The sequence below is a fragment of the Trachemys scripta genome, chromosome 4 (genome assembly GCF_013100865.1).
Source record: "Trachemys scripta elegans isolate TJP31775 chromosome 4, CAS_Tse_1.0, whole genome shotgun sequence".
Lineage (NCBI taxonomy): Eukaryota > Metazoa > Chordata > Testudines > Emydidae > Trachemys > Trachemys scripta.
Genome location: NC_048301.1, coordinates 70681273 through 70705870, shown reverse-complemented (window position 1 = coordinate 70705870; position 24598 = coordinate 70681273). Strand labels below are relative to the sequence as shown.

At 44.4% G+C, this 24598-nt stretch overlaps 1 protein-coding gene across 2 annotated transcripts; it reads right to left on the bottom strand.

Annotated features, from left to right (window-relative positions):
• Window positions 1-1810: 1810 nt before the first annotated feature.
• On the bottom strand, window positions 1811-24136 carry C1QTNF4 (C1q and TNF related 4). Of its 2 annotated transcripts, XM_034769413.1 has the most exons (3): window positions 23948-24136; window positions 20381-20511; window positions 1811-3511 (listed from the first exon to the last, which is right to left on the bottom strand). In XM_034769413.1, the coding sequence occupies exon 3, from the start codon at window positions 3507-3509 to the stop codon at window positions 2391-2393; it is 1119 nt and encodes a 372-aa protein (XP_034625304.1). In that variant the 5' UTR covers window positions 3510-3511; window positions 20381-20511; window positions 23948-24136; the 3' UTR covers window positions 1811-2390. The 2 variants fall into 2 exon arrangements, with proteins under 2 accessions (XP_034625304.1, XP_034625303.1); XM_034769412.1 differs by lacking the exon at window positions 20381-20511 and having other exon boundaries at window positions 23948-24135.
• Window positions 24137-24598: the final 462 nt, after the last annotated feature.

Below are 24598 nucleotides of genomic sequence, written 5' to 3'. Positions count from 1 at the left end.
AACAGTACTGTATATGTGCAATCATTATTTTTATAATCAGGAATTCAATCAATGTAGAGCTCAATTATGCTTCTTTGTCATACTCCCTACAGCATGGTATTAGCAACATACATTCAGTTAGTCCAGGTGAGTTTTATTTGATATTGGTTTCTTGGTTTGTGCTGGCCCTCCCGTTTACACTGTAGATGCACTAATCCTGAGCCTCTACAGCCTGCGCATTGATGCTTAGGGTCATACTTTCCACACAGTTTTACTAGACTCACAACTTCCACAGAGGAGCCACTTTCAGAAATGCATGCAGAAAATGACATTCCCAACAGCAACAATTAACTTTTGACCTAGTTTATATTTTTCTCTCTCATTATCTGACAGATGGAGATGAGAAACAGTAACCCAATAATAACAAGCCCAGAAGCAAGATGTAGGTTTTGAGGCACGGAGAATGATTTTAAAGGTCAGAGTTACAATTTTACAGGAGAATAGGGAGTTTGCAAGGCATAGATCTTGCAAAGAGTGTAGAAATTGGGACCAGTGTCTTATTTGCATTCCAACTCCTGGAAACCGGAAATAAAATATAAATGCTGCCTCACGCTATAATCCTACACTTCTTTCTATACCCCTAATCCCAAACCTTCACCCATTTATGGAAGTCACTTAGTCTTATAGGGGTAAGATTTCCATGGGGGTCTTGCAAATGAATATAGTTTGAGGTAGAGAAATTGAAATGAACATAAGGCTGGGTTTGGGTTTCACAAGAGGGTGAAAGATTTGAGACTACAGTATTGCTAAGGTTTAAATAAGAACCCTAGGTGAGGTGCATCTTTCTTGGTTGAGACTATAGGATTTGATATGAGGACCTCAGATAAGGAGGTACTGTCTCGGATTAGAGTTTTCATGGGTGGTTAGGTTAGAGGCTTTGTCTTCTCTTGAACAAAGACTGTGAATGAAGCCAAGTTGATGGCAAGTTTCAGCCAAAGTTTAGGCTGAGACCTATAAAACCTTATTGAATTTGGGAACCAAGCCAACATTTGAACACAGGTCTCACACAAGATATTAATCCCATAGCTCTGAGGAGCCCCCTAATATCCATTGCTCCACTGAACTCTTGGGTTCCCACCACCTCTCAGATTACTGTGCTAGCACTGCCCCCAATCCCCTGCAATCTTAGTGCCATCCACACTGGTCCCTCTATAACAGGAGTGGGGCTCACTGGGACACAGTGTGGAGCAAAGGCAAGGACTATGAGAGCATGGACATTGAAATCACCTCTTATACCTTAGACGTATGGTGGTGGCTTCCCCCTAAGGCAGGGTTAGGTAGAGCAACAAGGAAACAAAATGTTGTGTTATGAAGTCTAGTCACACTATAACGTTAAGAGTGCCCATTTCTTGGCAATAGTAGAGTTCAATACAGGCAGAATCACCATACACATTCAGACCATTGCCATCCCCAAATGTTTAAAAATCATGAGCCAGGCACCCCCAAAATCAGGAGATTTTTAAAAATAACACACATTTTGGGTTATTTTTTTTTGTTTATTTGTTTAGGAGCCTTTAGGGTATGCTTGATTCATGTTTTCAAACTTTTCTCCATAACCACAAGAGCTAGAAACTTAGTGGGGAGTTTTGTTATGAAAGCTCAGATTCACAGACAGACGGACACAATCTGTGGATTTCAGCAGCTGAGGCTTTAAGCCAAACCCCAGATACCGTATCATGGGATTCGCAATAAAATCATAAGAGTTGGCAACACTGGCTACCTCCTCCCGCAATTCCCTGACCTCCCACAAAATACATACACTCTGGCACAGTGACATACAATCTAACTCTGTTTAACAGTCTTCACAACACAAACACATGCAATAGTTCACACAATATCAGTGCCTCTCTCCTGCCCAGAATCAGTGTTGCAGGCAGTTCTATACACACAAGTCTCCGCAAACCCTGCACATTTTATTTTTTTACTTTTATTAAATTCATTTCAATTACATTTTCCCTCCCCCAGGCCTCCCTTGGATGTGCCAGGAATGTCACCAGATGCTGTGCTTTCTGGTGGGGTTGTCTTCAGTAGGTCTCCCAGCATTTCTGCAGCGTCCCCCTGAATCACAACACCTCATTTCACTGCCCCTGCCACCAAACTACCTCATGCTTTATGCTTAAATTGAACAGTAACACTGGACTCACACTACCCCCTGCAAAGATCATTCTACAGATAAAAGACAGAAACAGCAATGGCCCTGCAGCCAGGACATGAGCGTGCAGCATAAGGAAAGCACTGGACACACATTAGCATGCTCTTTAACATTGTCACGTAGAGGGTGACGTCCAACCAGGACCTGCACCCAAGTCCACTGCATCTTGGCTTCTCTTACGTTCCTTTCACACCTGCATTTAGATTTTTGACCTCATGGGGGAACTGGGACTTGGGGGTGGCTTTGGCTGAGCCTCTGGATAGATAAGGAATCCTGTGAAGGTGATGTACTTGCCATGGTTGCTGTAGGCACCGTAGCCATCATGCTGGTGGCTGTAGAGCCAGACAGTGTCTCCGTAGTGCAGAGGTAACATAATGCTCTGGCTCTGCATCTCCCGCCTCTTGGAGTGGTTGTCATCATAGATCATGGCCTGGACCTCATTATGGTTTTTCATAAGTTTCACTGACATGGTCTTAAAAGGCATTTTGCCAATGGTGAAGGAGAAGTAATATGCGCCTGGCACGCGGCACAAGAAGATGCCACTTGAGGAATTGAAATCCTTTCCAATGTTCACAAACTCTATGTCAAATGTGATTGGCTCATGCTGGTTTTGCTTCTCATCTGTTCCCAGGAGGCTTTGTGAGCGAGCAACAGAAAATGCAGAGCGAGGATCTCGTTCTCTGGCAGGCTGATCGGACAACATGTGTCCCTCTGAGGCTTCGTTCTGCTCTCCTGAAAGTTGATGAATAGCTGGATGGGGCAGTCCTGCAGCTCCCCCCAACTCCTGAGAGATCACACCATTTTGGAAGTAGGCAGAAGTATCTGGATAGATAAGATACCCATTGAAAGTTGTGTATGGGCCCGCATTGCTGTAGAGGGCATACTTGGGATCCCCATGTAAACGCAGCCAGACTGTATCTCCATAGTCCAGCTGCAGCATGGCACTCTGGCTAGCCACCTTCCGCTCCTTACGGTGATGCTCATCATACACAATCACTTGCACCTCATTCTTGTTTCTCATCAGCATGACAGACAAGTTTTTCTTGGGATATTTCCCAACCGTGAAGGAGAAGTAATAGGCTCCAGGGATCCGACACCTAAACAACCCAGCCTTGGGATCAAAGTCACTGCCAATGTTCACATAGACCTTGTCAAAGGTGATGACCATCTCAACGCTCCCTTCCATGCTGCTGGTTCTAGCCACAGAGAAAGCAGAGCGGAACTCAGTCCCAGGATCGGTGGGGTAGCCATACACAAGGGTACAGGCCATGTGGCAGAGGAAGCTAAACAGGAGCTTAGCTTTCAGGGCCATCATCATATCTGAAAAGAAAAAGGGAATACATTTTAGCGTAAGTATTTTCAACTTATACACCAAGTGAAACCCAGAACTGTATCTTGTTACATAGACTCCAGGGCCTGTGTCAGGCTTTGATGAGTCCTGAGTCCCATCTCTGATCAGTGTGAGTGAAGACAGACGCTCTAACTAAGACCTGGGACCATGACTCAATTCAGATCCCAGGGCTGTCTGCAGCCAGAGGTGGAGCTTCTAGTCCTGTGCTCAGAGGCCTAAAAATCCCTTTGCTTTGAGAGCCTGGCAGCCTTCAGGGGTAACTCCATGGAGCCCTGCTGCTCATGGAGCACAGAAATCTCAACCCTCATCAGGATTCTGAGAGGTCTCCTTCTGGAAACACTTTTAGTTACAGGATTGAGATGCTATGACTAGGAAGCAACATTACCCAACATAAGCCTTGTACTATGCTAAAATGCAGGTGAGGAACATATGGTCTAGAGATTACCATGCAGATGTCGCTGTGCAAGATTAGCCAAAGGGCTGATACAGCACTGGTTGCTTCAAAGGGTGTAGGACAGGGAAGTTGGTGGACTTATATCTACACTGCAATGTAAGCATAGGGTTCAAACTCAGGCCCTAACTCCCATTCTCTACACACAAATTGCGCTAACCCATAACTTAGACCTAAAGTCCCAGGACCCCATAGGGTGGAGGGTCTGAGCCTGATTAATGCCAGGATCCAGGGTTCAAACCCTATTGCTTTGCAGTGTAGACGCAGTCACACTGGATTCATGCTCTAGGAGTCCACCAAAAGTATCTCACAATCCCATAGGCCAATTTTCTTTGTCCTCTTGACAGTCAAGTTTAGCAGACAGTCAAGATTTCCCACACTGCATCAAGAACATAGGGTTAAAGCATCCACACTTTGGGAGGGCACTAGAAAGTCTGGGATATGGGTGGTTGGACTCAGGCCCACATAATGCAATGTAGACACTGGAGCCCTAAGATGGGACCCAGGGTTTAACAATTCCTAAGCTGGGGTTACAAATAAGTATAGATGCTCAAATCCTATGTTAACAAACCCAGGGTCTGCTAACTTGAGTTCTACTAACCCTGGGCTTACATTGCAGTGTAGATATACCCTTAATGTTGTTTACACTGCAGTACCACCTGAGTGCTGTACAGACATAGAAGAGACACTCCCTTCTCTGAAGAGCTCACAAATTAACAGACAAAGGGAGGTGAAAGAAAGACCATGTACTGCAGAATGCTTAAACTGATGATAGGCCAGGGTTAAATGGTTTTATTAAAATAGATATATTCATTTATCTCACATCAATTTGTTATATATAAAAATTATCCTGAGTTGCCCCCCAGACTTGCCATTGGTTGATTATTTCTTGTAATCATCGTGGTAGAAGTTAGTTTCAAGTGAGGGATTTGAATGCAAAGATCATAGTAGCTGTGGGAACCAGTTCAGGAAAGGTAGAGCCCAGAGCTCGAGTCTGAGACTGAATGTTTACATTGCAATTTTATAGCTCCCCAGCCTGAGCCCTGTGAGCCTGAGTCAGTTGACACAGGCCAGTTGTGGGTGTGTTATTGCAGTGTAGACACACCCATATACACAGGTTGTGTGTCTGCACTGAGTACCATGATGACTGTGGCATCCGTACTTGCATTTGGAATGGGAATGAAAGAAATGCTGAATCCTTTCCTGTCATCAGCTATGTTAACCAGCATGGTTCTAACGTGCTGTCTATGCTCCAAGACTGACTCAGTGCATTTGGGAGTCAGAGGATCGGCCAGTGACAGCCCCTCTGGCAAAAGACACACAAAGCGACTTTATCAGTTTAATAAACTCTTCAGTGAATTCTGACCTTATGTTGCCTCAAACAACAACTGCCCAATTTCAATTCCAAAGCAGATTTCTCTGTAAAAAGGTCACTTTGGACACAAGGGGAAAGGGTTTCAGAGCCCAGGCTCCAGCCCAAGCCCAAAAGGTCTACATTGCAATTTTATAGCTCCTCAAACCAAGCCCCAAGAGCCCAAGTCAGCTGACCAAGGCCAGTGACAGGTCTTTTATCTGAGTGTGGACATAACCAGCTGGAGCAGAGTTTCTGATTTTACTTTATCAGCTCTTCCCAATAACTCACTAGTAAATTATTTAAATAAAGCAGTTAATTATGCTGTGTTTCCAACGGCATGTGTTATTTCTGTGACAACTCCCACTCACCACTCTCAGGATTATTTAGGTTATTTTTCTATTTAAAATCATTTAGAAAGTGTCTGGAGGGCACTGATACCAAAATACTAATGGCCAATTAAGCTGGAATACACCTCCCCCATATCACCATGACACAATCAGAAAGTCCTCAGCCAGCTACAATGCCGCACTAAACAGAAGTATATTGCATCCTTTCTTGAACTCAGATGCTGTCGTTGCAAGATTCTCAGCTAGGAACAACTAGAATGCCCACCCACTATTCCAATAGGTCTTCTGGTGTTTGTTAAATTTAAACCCACATTGGTATCTCTTTCAGTATAACTGAACTTTTCCAGCAGATTGCCCGGGCAGTGACAGTTTCAGTGTGTGAAGCTAGTGATAGGTACTGCAGTCACTGCCTTCAGGTCACTTCATGATATAGGCTCTGAAACTAAGGAGTGAGGTAAGATGAGCGATCCAAAATAGGACTAGAACCCAGGTCTCTAGAATGGACCACACAAGCTCTAGCTCCAGGGCTACATAGCCTGTCTGCTGCAGGGCTCTCACTGCAGAACTCTCACTGCACCAGTCAAGATTCTGGCCAACCCACTCTTCCCTCCCTTACCACCGATAGCGCTGGCATATGTGGTGTCACCATAGAAGCACACTATGAAAACCAATCAAATACAGGGGGACAAAGATAGAGTGTTGCCTTGAAGCAGTCTATCCCACTATGGAACAGTGGCCCATGGGGAAGAATGGGAGAAGAGGTTTGAGACCATAGTGCAGCAACAGGAATGAAGAACATGGAGACAAACTAAACTGCACAAAACATGCTCTAATTTCCAATTTCTAATTTTAAAAACACCATAGTAGAGGCTTAATGTATACCCCAAGTAAAAAAAACAATAAGAGGACCAAAAATGCCACCATGGCTAAATAACAGAGTAGAAGAGGTGATTAGAAACAAAAAGACATCTTTTAAAAATTAGAAGTCAAATCTTAGTGAAGAGAATAGAAAGGAACAAACTCTGGCAACTCAACTGTAAAAGTATAATTATGCAGGTACAAAAAGAATATGAAGAGCAACTAGCAAAAAACACAAAAACTAAAAGAGCAAAAAAAATATGGAAGTATATAGCAGAAGCAGGAAGCTTGCTAAAAAAATCAGTGGGGCTACTGGACAATTTAGGTGCTAACGGAGCACACAAAGAAGACAAGCCTATTGCAGAGAAGCTAAATTAATTCTTTGCATCAATCTTCCCTGCAGAGGATGTGAGGGAGATTCCCACATGTAAGTGACAAATCTGAGTAACTGTCCCAGATTGAGGTGTCAACAGAGGATGTTTTGGAACAAATTGATAAATTAAACAGTAATACATCACCAGGATCAGATGGTATTCATCCAAGAGTTTTGAAGGAACTCAAATATGAAATTGTAGAACTACTATCTGTGGTACGTAACCTATTGCTTAAATCAGCCTCTGTACTAGATGGCTGGTGGATAGCTAATGTAATGCTGATTTTTAAGAAAGGCACCAAAGGCAATCCTGGCAATTACAGGCTGGTAAGCCTAACTTCAGTACCAGGTGAACTGGGTGAAACTACAGTAAAGAACAGAATTATCAGACACATAGATGAACACAAGTTGTTGGGGAAGAGTCAACATAGCTTTTGTAAAGGGAAATCATGCCTCACCAATCTATTAGAATTCTTTGAGGGTGTTGTCAAACATATGACCAAGGGTGACGAAGTGGATATAGTGTACTTGGACTTTCAGAAAGTCTTTGACAAAGTCTCTCACCAAAGGTTCTTAAGCAAAGTAAGCAGTCATGGGATAAAAGAGATGGATCAGTAATTGGTTAAAAGACAGCAAACAAAGGGTAGTAACAAATGGTGAGTTTTCACAGTGGAGAGACATAAATAGTGAAGTCCCCCAAGGATCTGTAGTGGGACCACATTCAGAAATGAACTGGAAAAGGAGGTAAACAGTGAGGTGGTAAAGTTTTCAGACCATATGAAATTACTTAAGATAGTTAAGTCCAAAAGCTGACTGCAAAGAGATCTCACAAAACTGGATGATTGGGCAACAGTTATGGCAGATGAAATTCAATGATGATAAATGCAAAGTAATGTACATTGGAAAACATAATCCGAATTATACATACAAAACGATGGGGTCTAAATTAGCTGTTACAACTCAAGAAAGAGATCTTGGAGTCATTGTGGATAGTTCTCTTAAAACATTTGCTCAATTTGCAGCAGCAGTCAAAAAAGCTAACAGAATGTTGTAAATCATTGAGAAAGGGGGATAGATAATAAGACAGAAAATATCATATTGCCTCTCTATAAATCCATGGTACACCCAGATCTTGAATACTGCATGAAGTCCTGGTCACCCCATCTCAAAAAAAGACATATTAGAATTGGAAACAGTACAGAGAAAGGCAACAAAAATTATTAAGGGTATGGAACAGCTTCCCTATGAGGAGAGATTAAAAAGACTGGGACTGTTCGGCTTGGAAAAGAGATGAGTAAGTAGGGATAGGATAGAGGCCTATAAAATAATGAATGGTGTGGAGAAAGTGAATAAGGAAGTGTTATTTGCCCCCCTAACATAACACTAGGACTAGGGGTCACCCAATGAAATTAATAGGCAGCAAGCTTAAAACAAACATAAGGCAGTATTTCTTCACACAACACACAGTCAATCTGTGGAACTCATTGCCAGGGGATGCTGTGAAGAACAAAACTATAACGGTGTTCAAAAAAGAATTAGATAAGTTCATGGAGGATAAGTACTTCAGTGGCTATTAACCAAGATGGTCAGGGACACAACCCCATGCTCTGGATGTCCCTAACCTCTGACTTCCAGAAGCTGGGACTGGACAACAGAGGATGGATCACTTAATAAACTGCCCTGTTCTATTCACCAGCCATTGTCGGAAGACAGAATATGGGGCTAGATGAACCACTGGTCTGACCCAGTATGGCCATTCTTACGTTTTTACATTCAATTCTACCCTGTTCTCATATTTTAGATGCCAAGAGTAGCAGGAAGGGGGAGATGGGCATTGCTGAGGGACCATCTATGTCTGGTATATATGAATGGGAGTTTTCAGAAGTTGTTGGCTGAGGTTAAGCAGTCAGAAGGATATATCAGGAGGTTATTTCTATGTGGCTGGAGCAGCCAGATGATTCCCAAATGCAATTGAATTAATGACATTAAATTAAGCTGAAAGAAAGGCACCAAAGTGGTAGTGACTCACACAGCAAGATAGGCATTTCAAACCATTTTTTAAAAGAATGAGACACACTTCACCTTTTGCATGACCTGGGAAACATCATCAATAGCCTAGTGCTGGATGGAGGTGACTTTTCTGACTTGGGAACAGTATCAACCCATAAATGGAAAAAGTGTTAGCTTTATCCTTGCACCGATATTCTTAACATTAAAACGTCTTCTGTAGACATAGAAAGGTGACCCCATTTCTTGATTGTTAGGCAGATAAGGATTTTTCTCAAAATATTAATAAGATTTTGGATTCTGCAGTCCTTACTCAAGAAAAATCCCCTTTGAGTTCAATGGGAATTTCACTCAAGCGAGATAGGAAGAATCAGACAGAGCTCGAATGACACGCTGCTGCTGGATTAAATATAATCAAAGCTTCACAGAATCATGGAAGCTGCAAGAGAGAAGATTAGCACTTTCTAGCTGACTACACTGGAACACATTGCTTTCACCCTAATATTAAAAGACAGCTGCAAGTGTCTCAATTATCTGAATCATCAGAAGCCTGTGTAATGAGCAGCCTGCCTGCCCAGTGGTTAGCAGGGATATGATGAAGCTATTTCTTTTGATTTGCCCAGATATACTTTCTGTTCCATTCATTGGCCACAAAAATGAGTATCAGATAATGATGTAAACTCATCATTTCTTACAACCTCAAGGAAAAATTAATTGTATCACTTCCTTAAAAGCAGAAACTGTGTAAAGGGTCCCATGTGGAAGTGCCTAGGGACTCACTCCTGACTTCAGATTTTCTCTGCTTATGATGGATGAGGTTTTACTGAACTCTGGGACAATACTCACTGGAGAGACATTACCAAGCCTTTCTCTGTGAACTACCTAGGATGCTTTCGGGGAAGTATAACATTTTGAAATGCAGAAACTACAGTGAGCTAAGATAGGGAGTCATTCACCTCAAATCTTTACTTTAGTCCACGGAGTCCGTTAGTGTAATATATTGGCTTCCATATGCTAAAATATCCCTGGAGGGACAACAAACCCTTTGAAGTTCCCCAACTGCAGCCCCAGTTAGGAAAAGGAAGTGGAGAGTTTTGGTAGAAATGTCATTACACCTCTAGTGTGACGTTGCATTTCAGAATATTAATGAAACCTCTGACACCTCAGTTCAGCGTCCCAAGGGGATGTCTAGACTAGGATGACGTTTTTTGTTTGTTTTTTAAAAACACAAACACATTAGTGTAGACAGGGCAAGTTACATTTTAAACACACTAATTGAGGTAAACCCTAAGTGGGAGCCATGGGTTCACCTCAACCAGCTAATGTGAGTTCAACTATAGCTTGCCCTGTCTACATTAGTTTTAAAATGTTAGCCTACAAAACAAACAAGACATAACCTTCAACCTTTTAATCTTAGTCTACACATAACCAGAGACTCTAAACTCAGGCACATGAGAACAAGAACCCGCTCATACCCATCAGTCTTGAAGACTAGAAGGAAAAGGCTATCAAAGCAGAGATGTTTTAACCATAGTTTCTGAAATGATGCTGAATTATTGTTGCATTGTCTACATTTGCAATTAAACCACACACAGCTGATCAGGTACTGAATGCATTGTCAGTAATAGGTAGCAAAAAAAAAAAAAAAAGTTACCCACTGCTGACAATGGGTTTAACCCCAGTTCAGGGGCGCATGATTTAGATGCACGTGTAGACTGCCACAAACAGGTTATGAGCCATAACCTGAGAAAGTCAGAAGCATCTGTTACCACGTGAAGTTTAGTTAATGCTATCACACTTCCCATTTGTACACATGAGAGACTGAGGTGGTGTCTACACTGGGTTTTTTTGGGGACTGGTGCAGCTACATTGGTGCAAAAACATCCTCTCCATTCACAAGGCTAGAAAAGCCTCACTTCTATTCTGATCCATGTGTGTGAGCATGTGTGCATGCACTCCTCTTCCCTAGAATCCCTCTCTCCCTCAGCCAGTGTGGGAGCTGCTATGGCAGTATGATCAGGCCTTGCCAAAGTAGCCCATCACTAACCAAGGAACTGAGTGATAGGCCACAGGGAAGGTCTCTCGGGAGTAGAATCAGATGGGAGAGGCTTGTCTAGAACGTGACCTTCTGATAAATAAATTACGGAAATACAACCTAGATGGAGCTACTATAAGGGGGATGCATAACTGGCTGAGAGTAGTTCCCAGTGGTTCACAATTCCCAGAGAGTAGTTATCAGTGGCTCCCAATCAAGCTGGACGGGCATATTGAGTGGGGTCCAGCAAAGATCAGTTCTGGGTCCAGTTCTGTTCAATATCTTCATCAATGACTTAGATAATGGCATAGAGAGTACACTTATAAAGATTGCAGACGATACCAAGCTGGGAGGGATTGCAGGTGTTTTGGAGGATAGGATTAAAATGTAAAAGGATCTGGACAAGCTGGAGAAATGATCTGAAGTAAATAGCATGAAACTCAATAAGGGCAAATGCAAAGTACTCCACTTAGGAAGGAACAATCAGTTGCACATATACAAAATGGGAAAGGACTGCATAGAAAGGAGTACTGCAGAAAGGGATCTGAGGGGCATAGTGCATCAAGCTAAATATAAGTCAACAGTGTAACACAGTTGCCAAAAAAGCAAACATCATTTTGGGATGTTTTAGCAGGAGTTTTGTAAACAAGACATCGAAGTAATTCTTCCACTCTACTCCACACTGATTAGGCTTCAACTGGAGTATTGTGTCCAGTTCTGGGTGCCACATTTCAGGAAAGGTGTGGACAAACTGGAGAAAGTCCAGAGAAAAGCAACAAAAAATATTAAAGGTCTAGAAAACATGACCTATGAGGGAAGATTGAAAAAATTGGGTTTGTTTAGTCTGGAGAAGAGAAGACTGAGAGGGGACATGATAACAGTTTTCGAGTACATAAAAGGTTGTTACAAGGAGGAAAGAGAAAAATTGTTCTCTTTAATCTCTGAGGGTAGGACAAGAAGCAATGAGCTTAAATTGCAGCAAGGTTGGACATTAGGAAAAACTTCCTAACTGTCAGAGTGGTTAAGCACTGGAACAAATTACCTAGGGAGGTTGTGGAATCTCCATCATTGGAGATTTTTAAGAGCAGGTTAGACAAACACCTGTCAGGGATGGTCTAGATAATACTTAGTCCTGCCATGAGTGCAGGGGACTGGACTAAATGATCTCTTGAGGTCACTTTTAGCACTACGATTCTATGGAGGGAGCATTTTGAAGGTGTTGGGAATATGTAGGAAGTATAGGGAGATGAAAGGAATTAACTGGGATGGCTGCCAGTGACTGAGACCCAAGCAAGATGAACAGTAGGGGTCCCAGCTGAAAGGAAGCCAGGGAGAAGGCCAAGAGGCAGGTAAGCCTAGAGGGTAGGTACAAGGGAAAGAGTGAAGCAGAAATGTTAGAGGCTTGAAGCAGATGGCCATGCCATTGTTCAGGACTTCAGGATTGGAGCGACTCCTTCCTAGTACTTTTGTTCATTTGGGGAGGATTTTTTGGTTTGGCTACAACTGATACCAGAGAAGTAAGTTACAAAAAATTTCCTATTTTCATGTAATTAACATAAGCCTTGTGGGCAGAAGTAAAACACACAATAAAGCAGGGGTTGGCAATCTTTCAGAAGTGGTGTGCTGAGTCTTCATTTATTCACTTTAATTTAAGGTTTTGCGTGCCAGTAATACATTTTACTGTTTTTTAGAAGGTCTCTTTCCATAAGTCTATAATATATAGCTAAACTATTGTTTTATATAAAGTAAACAAGGTTTTTAAAATGTTTAAGAAGCTTTATTTAAAATTAAATTAAAATGCAAAGCCCCCCAGACCAATGGCCAGGACCCGGGCAGTGTGAGTGCCACTGAAAATCAGCTTATGTGCCGCCTTTGGCACATGTGCCATAGATTGCCTACCCCTGAAATAGAGGTTATATTGGAAATTGTTCCTATGATACCATTAGTAACCTTCACACTACTGACATGCTAGAACTTCATGAAATTGTTATAAAACACTACTGTTAAACACTAGCTTAAAAATGTAGCCCATGCTATTATGATTGATCTGGTGGAATGACAAAGAGATGGCATTGCTGAACTTGATCTGGATAAACCTTATAATGGATCAACTCACACTATTTAAAGAGGAAATGGGAAGCATAAGTTATTTAAAAATAACCAAGATTTAGCCCTAATATGTGCCTTTGTATCTATTTTATATTATAAAGGAATACTACCAACCTTGTTTAGATTTGATACTAAAAAGGAAAATGTATATCAGTAAACAAATTGTATATTAGTCAATATTTATATAATGGGAGGACCCAAAAAAACCAATCAGGACTGGAGCTCCATTGTGCTGTAAAAATACACACAGATAAGGGTCATCTCTGTGCTGGAAGGCTTATAACCTAGAAGTCAAAAAGGTTGATGACAGGGATAGAATGTACAAATCAAATGAATATAGCAAAGAGCTGGCACAGCTTTGTTATTATAATTATACTACTATAAAGTAGGACAAGGAATCACTGGTTACTTACTGTTGTGGTTGGATGAGATTTTAGGTCTGTGGAAGTGGTTAACATTATCTGCAATTTGGATTGAGGTGGATAGCTCTGGCTACTGTAGACTCCAAAACCTCCCCTATAAATTCTATCAGTCTCATCTCCCTATCCCTTTTCATCTGGGGCTTAAAGTCTCTGCAGATCTGACAACGATCATGGAGGTGACCCTTGCACTTTAGGCACCTGGAATGAGGGTCATTTACTGGCATAGTCTTCTTAAGGCTTAAAGCCCGGAAACTGAAGCACACCCCAGTACCAGGCATCAGTACCCAAGACAAGTGGGAAGCGACCCTAAGAAAAGCAACAATTGAAACCTACACTAAAGTTGCTAACAACTATGAAAAACAAATACCACTAACTACATACAAGAGATAAACAAAGTCTCTGGAAAGGAAGAACATTGTCAGCAGGAAGCTAACATGCTCAGACTACCGATCAGAGGTGGTAAGAAGGAACTGAGGGGAATCCTTACACCACTGTGTAACAGCATGAGGAAGAAGAGAGCACATGTGCCACTGCAATGGATACTGCTAAGGGAAAAAAATCTCCAGCTCTGGTGCACTGGGTGCACATATACCTGAAGTGGAATGGACATGTGCAATCATGTGAAGAACAAGTTAGTAAGACTAAATGAGTAGGGGGGGGAAAGGGTCATTTTTCATCACCTGCCTAGTTATGATCATCAGGCAAGGGTTTGTTGGCATCAAAGCAGAGGCAAGTTTTAAAGGAAGAATATGAAGGAGGATAAGATAGTGGCTGTACAGATTATATGAGAGATATTTCCCCTGTTCCCCATGCATAAGGGGGTAGCACGGGAGAAAGCCTGAAAGTGTCTGTGAGGGAAATTGGCTGGTGGGTGGAAAGGCTGGGAACACAGACAGAGTGGAGATAGTTGTCAGCACCACAGCCTTTTCTGGTAAAGTTTTCAATACAAGTTTGGGAGGGAAAAAGAGAAAATTTCTTCACAAGAACTAAGATGGCCTGACTGCCTGAAGGCAGCTAGCTGCCCCGGTTCCTAGAGAGCTAAGTGTGTAGTGGAATCTGGGCCTCCAAAATCTAGACTATGACAAATCACACTACACCAGGATTCAGAGCTCCCTGGGGTGTATGGCAGTGGGACCTGCTCTGTACAAATGCAGCTGTGACTTGAGTTGCAGTGGGACAGAAGGCACTACAGGTGTGGAAGACAACTAAGGCTATATCTGTACTGGAGAGGAAAGGTGTAATTTCCAGCTCAAGCAGACATACCCATGCTAGCTCTGATCAAGCTAGTGTGCTAAAAATAGAAATGTAGCCAAGGCAGCAGGCACAAAGAGTGGGGTGAGTAGCTGCGGCAGTGCAAGTGGCAGGGAGGCTGCCCCCAGAGGTATGAGCCCATCTGAGACCATAGGTATGTACTTGGGGCAATTAGCTTATGCCACCACTTGCACCACTGCAGCTATACTTCTATTATTAGCATGCTAGACCCATCAGAGCTAGTGAGGGTATATCTACTTGAGGTGGAAATTATACCTTCCACCTCCAGTGTAGACATACACTAAGAGGCTAGTCAAATAACCACATTAAAACTAGGCCAAATTTCAGGCTTCCTTTGGGAAGTGGTACAGAAGGAGTTCCGCACTAACGACCAATAAGGAAAATCTGCCTGGTATGAGCCCCAATGAAGAAGCCTGAGATGCAAATGGACTCAATTCCTTATTCTTCTGTCCATCTGCCTCTTACGTTTCATCTCAGGCCATACTGGGGGAAAAGGGAGCTCTTTTATATCCTTTTCCAACATGCCTGTCTGCTTTGCCTATGCCTTCCAGAATTCTTTGTTCTGGAGCCAGAACTGGAAGCAGTCTGCTTTTGACCTACAGTCTCTTTAAAGGGCCAGCACCCCATCTTAAAATACTGTGTTGGGAAACATGAGTACTATTCATACATGGTGGGTAGGGAGAGGAGACAAAAAACATCACACAAACAAAGCAACGAGTTATCATTGATTATTGAAATGGTTAGTCCTCAAGGGATGGGAGTGGGAGATGATGGAGTGAATAAATTCTGCAGCATATAGGGCGCCAAATGATCAGTTTTCTAAATATATTCTTATTTTTCACAAAGTATGTATGCTCCACTGAAAGGAGAGGAGGGAAAAGAGCAGTCAGAGCTTATACAGTATTTGTTGCTCATTGTCATACTTTGTGCTCACAAGTCCCAGAGAATATCAAAGTACAAGGATTTTAAACACTTTGGATAATTCCACTGTAAGAATATTTCAACTACACTGGATTTCAATGCTAATATGCCACAGTTCATCGAGCAAAGTCTCAGTGAAAGCAGCCTTTTAAATATCAGAGTCTAATTCTTCCATTTTCTCCTTGTCCTGTGCATTCAACACAGATTCTTCCCAGCAGTCGCTTTGTAGCATTGTGGTCCCAGAGCGTGTCTTGTTTCATTTTAAAGATTCCCCAGTGCTTGGCTGGTGTAAAAATCGTTTCAACTCCTTTTGCTATGTGATGATCTTTACCTTTTCTTAGAGCTTTTCTTTTGTCTAAGTGGAAATGTCTAAAGCTTGGGGACAGAAGAATCTTTCTCCCTTCAGAGGTTTTAAAATTCTTTTTGGCTGAGCTCAGAGCATGCTCCATCTATTCTAGTCAGGATCTTATATTGAGCTCATCACCATGGCATCTGAAAGAAAGGATCATGATTCCTCTTATTTTTTCTACCTGTCTCCTCACTGGGATCCAATAGCTTTTCATCATACACAGAAGAATGTTCCATACTATTTATGTTACACATTTGGGCACTGTCGTTTCCATAACAGCTACATAATCCAGTTTTTCTCTCCTTGCTGGAATGCCTAAAAATGTCTATTGTGGGACTGCACTTCATTTGATAGTAGTTTCTCTTGTCTCTCTCATGTGGCATTGTTTTTAGCAAGGGCTTTACTCTGAGCTATGATAGACACTAGTATAGGGTAGAGGCTGTGTCGTCAGTTCAGACTGATTTTCTGGTTGTTCCATCTCATGTATTATTTTCTCCCATTTCATGCTTTTTAGCATTCACAGACTCAAACATCTGCTCTAGGGACATCAGAGAAGCTTCTTGTTTATGCCTTGTCCAGAAAGGAGTTCTTTCAACATTCTTCTAATAAATGGCTCCCTTTCTTTTAGCGCCTCTTCCATAAGTGCTGCACTGTGCCTGCACTATGTCTGAGGTATTAGGCCAAGATTTTAATAAGCCCACCAGGTAGATTTTGTTTAGTTTTGCTCCCACTAAGGACTATCGCCCTTGTCTGAGGGAGTGGCTCAGAATAAAAATATCAAAACGTTATGAGGTTTGCATTTCTATTTGTTTAAAGGAGTTTTCGTTGTTCAGAATATGAAGTTTTCCCCGTCTGTCGCTTCTGGCTCCTGCTCTGCACCCCACCACTGCAAATTTTTAAATTGCTCCACAACTGTCCAGAATCTCAGATTTCATTTAAAAAGAAATTACGTCTGCAGCCCTTATGTTGCAAAGAAAATCTTTAACATATAAAGTGAATGTAATCCAGTGCAATGATTTCTGCAAGAGTCTACAGGAAACATGAAACAATTGCTCAGAGAAGTGCCAACAGCCCCATTCATCTCTATAGCATGTAAACACTGTTCTCCTTGATGTCAGTTTAAAATGTTGACAATTATTTCACTGCTGATTATTCTAGTAGAAACATCGAGGTAACATGCTTATTTGTCAATGTTGGATGTAGTAATGGGAGGGATGGAGCAAGGTAGCTAGTTGCTTTCAGATTTCTGGGGTGTGGAATGAGAACTTTAAACCTCCACTCTCCACAGACTTAGTCTCTTCTGGGAAGAGAAGTGGGAGAAATTCGGTCCAAGCCTTCCCTAGTACTAAACTCCTCAGCTGCCTCCTTGGTACCAAAAGCTAAAACCAGCTCCTATGCATTCCTGGGTGCTAGAAGCTCCATCTGCCCCCCTCGTAGCAGTCAGAACCTCTGGCTTTGCCCCAATATCTATGATGCAATTCTTCCTCAATAAAAAGATCGGCCACATAGTGAAAATGTGAGTCAGCATGAAATAAGAGTATTTTAATAACAAATTACATCAGTAACACAAGGGATACTGTACTGGCTAGCCCGGTGGGAAGTGAGAAAGACAGAGCCTGCTGAAGGGACTGGGCTGTGCTGCAAAATGGTAGTCTTTGCTGTACAGTTTAGTTCTGGAGAATCCCATGGATCTTATAACCCTGGAGAGCAGACTGCAGGGAACATTGCTCCTTTGGATTCAAAGGAGGGAGGACTAGATGGAACCTAGTAGGGTTTAGAGCTGGTTTAGAAAATCTGCCTGTCAGAGGGTGACACTCACCCTGTAAGAGTGAAGAGGCCAGTGCACCTGAGACTGGTCAGCTGACCCCAACTGGTCTTAAAAGAAGGCATGTGGACTCTACAGATGTAAGACTAGCAAGTGAGAGCTGCCAGAGACTAGGTGATTGTAGGAGATCCCTGAGGGAAGGCTGAAGGCAGCAGAGAGGTTTGCCAGCTGACCTCCCCAAACCAGAGAGTGAGGACTGGAGAGCGCTGAAGATAGGGTAGCAGTGGAGAGACCTTCCTGCTAAAGCCTTCATGCTGGACAGCTGTAACCAGGGGGCAGAGTGAAAGTTCCCATCTGAGACAAAAGGGTTAAATGTTTAGGGGGAGTGACTGATGTTTCCATTGTGAGAAACAGCTCCCAGCAGAGAGGCTGGAGGAAGGGGGGTTTCCTGATGGGAACAATAGGGTTGCACTCCAGCTGGAAGGGCTGGGATGACTTTTCCTGGCACAAAGACAGGAGAGGACTGACAAAGAGCCAGGTGTGGCTAAAAACACTGCAGTGTGATATATGGGGTGTTGAGGGGCTAGATTTTGAGGACTACGTACACAGCAGGTGGACTATGTTTTGGGACTTTTATTATAGACTATCATTTTTGTAATAAACTGGCCCAAGAAGGGGTATTATTGAGGCAAGAAAGCTTGGATGGAGTTACTGGGGACTCTGAATGAGTAAAACTGAGGCAGGCACCACCTGCCTGTTCTGCTGCAGGAGAGCACTCCAGGTAGGGTTGCCCTATGACATTGCCAACCCTGCAACCTTGGGAAATTGGTGGGCAAGAAGGGAGAAAGGCCTCTGTTTGGGGTGGGAGCCCATCCCCGTCCTATCAAGAATAGGTGTGATATTTTCTATGGAAACTCCAGTGCTGCATGCTGTGGAACCAATCTGATATGTGCTGAGAGCTCTGAGCACATCTCTTCTATTTTTGCCCTGGCCAGAGCACATCACAGATTTCCCCTCCTCAAGAAGTCTCCATCCACTATTCTCCAAACACACAGCAGTTATTGATACATACCCCATTATCCCTTTCCCCCCAGGAAGAGGGAATCTTCCTCCCCCTCCCATATTGCAAAAGTGAGGCAGGTGGAAGGGATGTAGGAAAGAGTAACACACTGAACCTTGGGCATTGCAGGTGCAGCCATAAAAAGGGAGCCTAGGCTGGCTCATAGACTCATAGACTTTAAGGTCAGAAGGGACCATTATGATCATCTGGTCTGACCCCCCGCATGCTGCAGGCCATAAAACCGTCCCTACCCCTTCCCTGGACTCTGCTGTTGAAGTCCCCAATCCTGTTTTAGGTGACTTCAATCGGCAGAAACCCTCCTGCTAGAGATCCCTGCCCCATGCTGCGGAGGAAGGCGAAAAACCTCCAGAGGCTCAGCCAATCTGCCCTGGAGGAAAATTCCTTCCCGACCCCAAATATGGCTATCAGTAAGACCCCGAGCATATAGGCAAGAGTCTCCAGCCTGACCCCTGTCAGCCATTATACAATTTACCTACCATTGCTTGGTTTTCCTTGACTACTATGTTTTACCATTAAACCATTCCCTCCATAAATTTATCTAACTTAATCTTAAAACCAGACAGGTCCGTCGCCCCCACCGTTTCCCTCGGAAGGCCGTTCCAATATTTCACCCCTCTGACGGTCAGAAACCTTCGTCTAATTTCAAGCCTGAACTTCCCCACGGCCAGTTTATATCCATTCGTTCTCGTATCCACATTAGTACTAAGCTGGAATAATTCTTCTCCCTCCCTCGTATTAATCCCTCTAATATATTTAAAGATAGCAATCATATCCCCCCTCAGCCTTCGCTTTGTCAGACTAAACAACCCAAGCTCCTCTAGTCTCTTTTCATACGACAGGTTTTCCATTCCTCTGATCATCCTAGTGGCCCTTCTCTGCACCCGTTCCAGTTTGAGTTCATCTTTTTTAAACATGGGAGACCAGAACTGCACACAGTACTCCAAGTGAGGTCTCACCAGCGCCTTGTACAACGGAAGCAGGACCTCCCTATCCCTACTAGATATACCTCGCCTAATGCATCCCAAGACAGCATTGGCTTTTTTCACCGCCACGTCACATTGTCGACTCATAGTCATCCTGTGGTCTACGAGGGCTGTAATGGGCCCTGCTTTTCCATCTCCAGCAGCTATGAGAGTCTGTTCATTCCTATCTATCACCACCAGTCCAGCCACCCTCCACATACCTCAAGCCTTAGTAGCTCAGGCAAGCACTCTAGCCAAAGGGGAATCCATCTGCCTTCCTTTTACCCACTTTTTTCAAAAGTGCCATCCCATTAGGTGACTGAAGCTGGATGGTTAAGTTCTTGCTCCTGCCGCCCACAGTCTCTACATTCACTTTCACTTAAACTAGAAAAGGGTTTTCTGGCAGGTGCACGTGCAGCCTGAGTCACTTCCACAGTAACAGCTCTGTATGGGATGAATGAACAAAGTGCTGGGTGACAGAGTGAGGTCTAGCCTGTACAACTTCCCCCATGGAGCCTTTGTAATCAATTACCAGCCTCTGGATGGATTTCTCTGCTGCTCAGTTCTGTGATCAATTCCTGCTCCTGGTTGGGTTCTCTCTGCTGGAAGCCTCAGCTCTTTGATTAGATGCAGCAGGAATTCCTCTTTTGTTCTCTAACCTGACTGGAAGAAATGAGCAATCTTCAGTGGGTGGATGGGGGCAACAGAGCACTCTAGGGGACAGATTGACAAGAGCATGGGGGGCAGGGATGCTGTATGTGACTAGATTGAGTCAACTGGGAATTGGACGGTCACAATGGATGAATCAAAAACCAAGGGATTAATGAGATCTATGTAATGGGATCTATACTAAACTCCTGTATGATAATCAGGAGGGAAGAACTGAGGCATCTCCTGTCTGAGCTGGAGAAAACATGGGAGTTCAGTCGGGTAGGATCTGTTTGAACAATGAATGATGGATTCTTAGCTTGGCAGGCCATAACCCTGATCCTTAAAACACCACATAGAAACCTGCCCTTTTAGGCCACGCAATAAGCTTTAATTCCAGTGCAATGGGGATTTGATCCTGTAAAGGAGGACTTTGCACCAGGGGAAATGTGCAATTCATGTTAGAAATCAGACTCTGAGAAATTAAAAGGTTTTTGCAGTTTTCAGGAATAAATTAAAAAATAACTCTGAATATTAGACCTCAGCATCTGGCATCCAATCCCTGTCCAAGAGGAGACAGAGCAGGCTCCAGGGCCCTGTTTTGTGGACAACATTGCTCTCGTCTTGTAACAAAGGCAGTATGGTAGAGGAAAGAACACAGAAGGGAGGGGGAGGAAGAACTTTTGAATTCTAATTTCTCAGATGCTCACCTCATCTTGGTTATCCATGATTTTGTCACCTTGAGGCTGGTTCACTGCAATGTGCTGTACCTGTGTCTAACTGCTCACACTTTTTGGCTAGTGCACCCACCAACAGCTCAGGGGGCTACTAAGAGCTCATTACACTTCTGCTCTGCACTGGCTGCCAATTCACTTCCAGGTGAAACTAAAGATGCTGGTTACTATCTACAAAAGACCTAAATGGTCTAGGTCTTTTTTACCTTAGAAATAGCTTCTCCCTGTTTGTGCACCAGTCTTATAGGAGCTGGAAATCAATAAATGGCTCTTGTTGCTGGAGTTTGCTCCTTTCTGGAATTACGTTTAACCCCAAACGTGACTGAATTTAGACACAATTGCAATACAACTTTTCCGGACTTTCCTAGGATAACTGAACTATGGATATTTGAGCACCTGCCTGATTAGAGCATCCCTTCTACACTTGAGCCATCTGGCTGCAGTGGGTTTATCTGGCTTATTGAGTCCAGATATTTAGAAGTGTGAATAGTTCCCAGTTTAGTAAAGTGTCCAGATCCCACAGTAGTGAGGGTCATCCAGCTGTTAGCTGATCAAACTAAAATACATATAATAGCTAATAAGGTTCCCCGTTTCACTCACTTCCCACTTCTGTGCCTATCTCCTCCTCCTCTGTTAAATACGGATAATATCCATGATGTGTTATCAGGATTAAGTCAGTCCCCAACTTCTCCTCCATTGAGACCAACTGTGCCTGGGAAAGACCAACTTTTCCAGACGGTGAATGGTCATCAGACCAAGTTCCAGAAATATGATTCCTTATTTAAGGCCCCAACTCCATCATAATCCATCATGTTTCTTTGGGACGGACTATGGGGAATGGGATAGACACCCTTGATGTACTCAGACACCTGCCCCCCTGCCTCCACACAGACACAGTAATTTCTCAGGTATCAGTTAACCATTAGCTCCTTGACTATGGGTGTGCAAGCAGACAGCTGCCGTGTAGCTGGATGGAATCATAGTTTCAAAGACAAAGTATTTTAAAACCTTGTTACACATTCAGCTCCCTGGAGGAGACAAGCTGCAGGAAGTTGCAATGGCACCAGGATGAATAATTGAAGCAAGGCACATTCAGTATGTGCATAAACAGAAGGACCAGAATGCTCCCTCCTAACCGGCTGGCAGTGCAGAAACTCACAAATTGTCTTATGGATATGTTATCTGGAGAGGCTGACCCATTTTCCTAGGAGCTGGGGGTGGAGGAGAGAGGAAGTGACAGTAGGATTGCCAAACACACAAGGGAGATTTGTTCACAATATCGGGCACAAAACTACACTTTTCAGAAGTCAGTGGAGTCACAGACTAACCCCAGGAGGAGCCATGGGGCTCAACTCCCCCTGGAAACCAACTACAGAGAGACCATACAGGCTTAACCCTCTCTCCCTCCAGGAAACTGGCTTCATGGAAGTACTTTGAAGTGTAACCCCATGGAGAGCAGGGACAGGACCCACAGATCCTTGCATCTTCCACATAAACCTTAACCATTTTATACTGAAAAGCTGGGATTTATCAGGTATGTTATTTTAATCTATTTGCAAGTCTAACCTCTTACTCAGGACAAGGAGTGATCCCAGCCCCACAAAGAGAGGAGGCAGAGAGCCCCAAGGCATTGAGTGACATGGCAAGTTGCATCCTACAGGCAGGGCCGGCTTCAGCTTTTTTGCTGCCCCAAGTGGCGAAGAAAAAAAAATGATAAACCCGCGATCGGTGGCACTTCGGCGGCAGCTCTGCCGCGCTGCTTCATTCTTTGGCGGCAATTCAGCGGCCGGTCCTTCCCACCGAGAGGGACCGAGGGACCCGCCGCCAAATTGCCGCCGAAGACCCGGACGTGCCGTCCCTTTCCATTGGCCGCCCCAAGCACCTGCTTCCTGCGCTGGTGGCTGGAGCTGGCCCTGCCTACAGGAGTATCAGGGTATGTCTTCACTACCCGCCGTATCGGCAGGTAGCAATCGATTTATCCGGGATCGATATATCGCGTCTCGTTAAGACGTGATATATCGATCCTCGAACGCGCTCACCGTCGACTCTGGAACTCCACCAGAACGAGCGGCGGTAGCGCAATCGACGGGGGAGCCGCGGCCGTTGATCCCACGCTGTGTGGACCCCAGGTAATTCGATCTAAGATACTTCGACTTCAGCTACGCTATTTGTGTAGCTGAAGTTGCGTATCTTAGATCGATCCACCCCTGCCCCCCAGTGTAGACCAGCCATTACAGTATTACCTGGGAAAAGGGCAGGGAAGCATTGCACCTGAGGAGGGGGTTGCCTGGAGTGGCTCTTTCTCAGAGTGTTTGTGGAGCCTGCTCCTCCTGAAGGAGTGGGATTGGGGGCAGAGCATGACCAAGATGACAGTTTGGAGATCTAGGTAATAATAATCACACTTTGTTCCCCCCCTCCCAGAATTATGCAGGGGTTAAACCCCCCAGGCGCTCCCCCTCCCCCCATAATACTCCACGTTGCTCTTCCCACAGACACTCTCCAATCCTGCAATGTAATTACACCCCCACCCCAAGATAATGCCACATAACAACCCTACCGCCCCCTCCCCAGGGGCTAAACCCTCCATTGCGACGCCAACCCCCTGCGAGCCGCTGTCCTCCCGAAGGAAGCTCCTCAGGGCTTACCCCAGCCGCCCCCCCGCCCCCCGGGCCTGCAGGGGGCAGATACCCAGGGTGAGGTAGATGGTGGGACTGTACCTGCTGCTGCTGCTAGGCACTGACACCGCCGGAGCCGCGGGCTGGACCTGGACCTGGACCTGGTCGTGTAAGTGTCTGTGCCCGGAGCCCCGGCTGATGTTTGCGCACTGACAGCTCCGGAGCCGTCGCCGCTGCTGGAGGGGGACTGGGCAGGGGGAGCTCAGACACTCCGGGCTCCAGCACCGAATCAGTGACAGGAGGAGGGGCCGGAAGGGGGGCGGGGGAAGGGAGTGGGGGGACCTGGCTCAGTATCGCTCATGGCAGGGCACCAGCTTCACAGTCATAGGATTCCGAAGGGCGGGGGGGGGGGGGGCATGTGAAAAGAGGAGCGAGGGGAGCGAGCGGGCTAGGCCAATGCAGCCAATCTCGGGAAGCCCCGCTGGGCTCCCAGTCACCTTCCTCGGAAGGAGCCGGGCTGACACTGCACCACCACTCAGAGCTTTATGACAACAGCATCTGCAGCGATCCCCATCAAGATCAATGGATGCTAGAGAATCAAATCCCAAAATGTGCTGCACAGCCCTGGCCTGAGCAGGTGTTGAGCGTATCTTACCTACCAGATACCCAGTCTTTCCCCGTTTTATGTTGGCAGCCCATAGGGTGCTTGGTGTGTCAAAGAATTTTGACAGCAGTTAGGGAAAAACTACAGGG

Excerpts from the sequence above, each read along its gene's own strand:
- C1QTNF4 (XM_034769413.1), bottom strand. The coding sequence starts at position 3,509 with ATGATGATGGCCCTGAAAGCTAAGCTCCTGTTTAGCTTCCTCTGCCAC.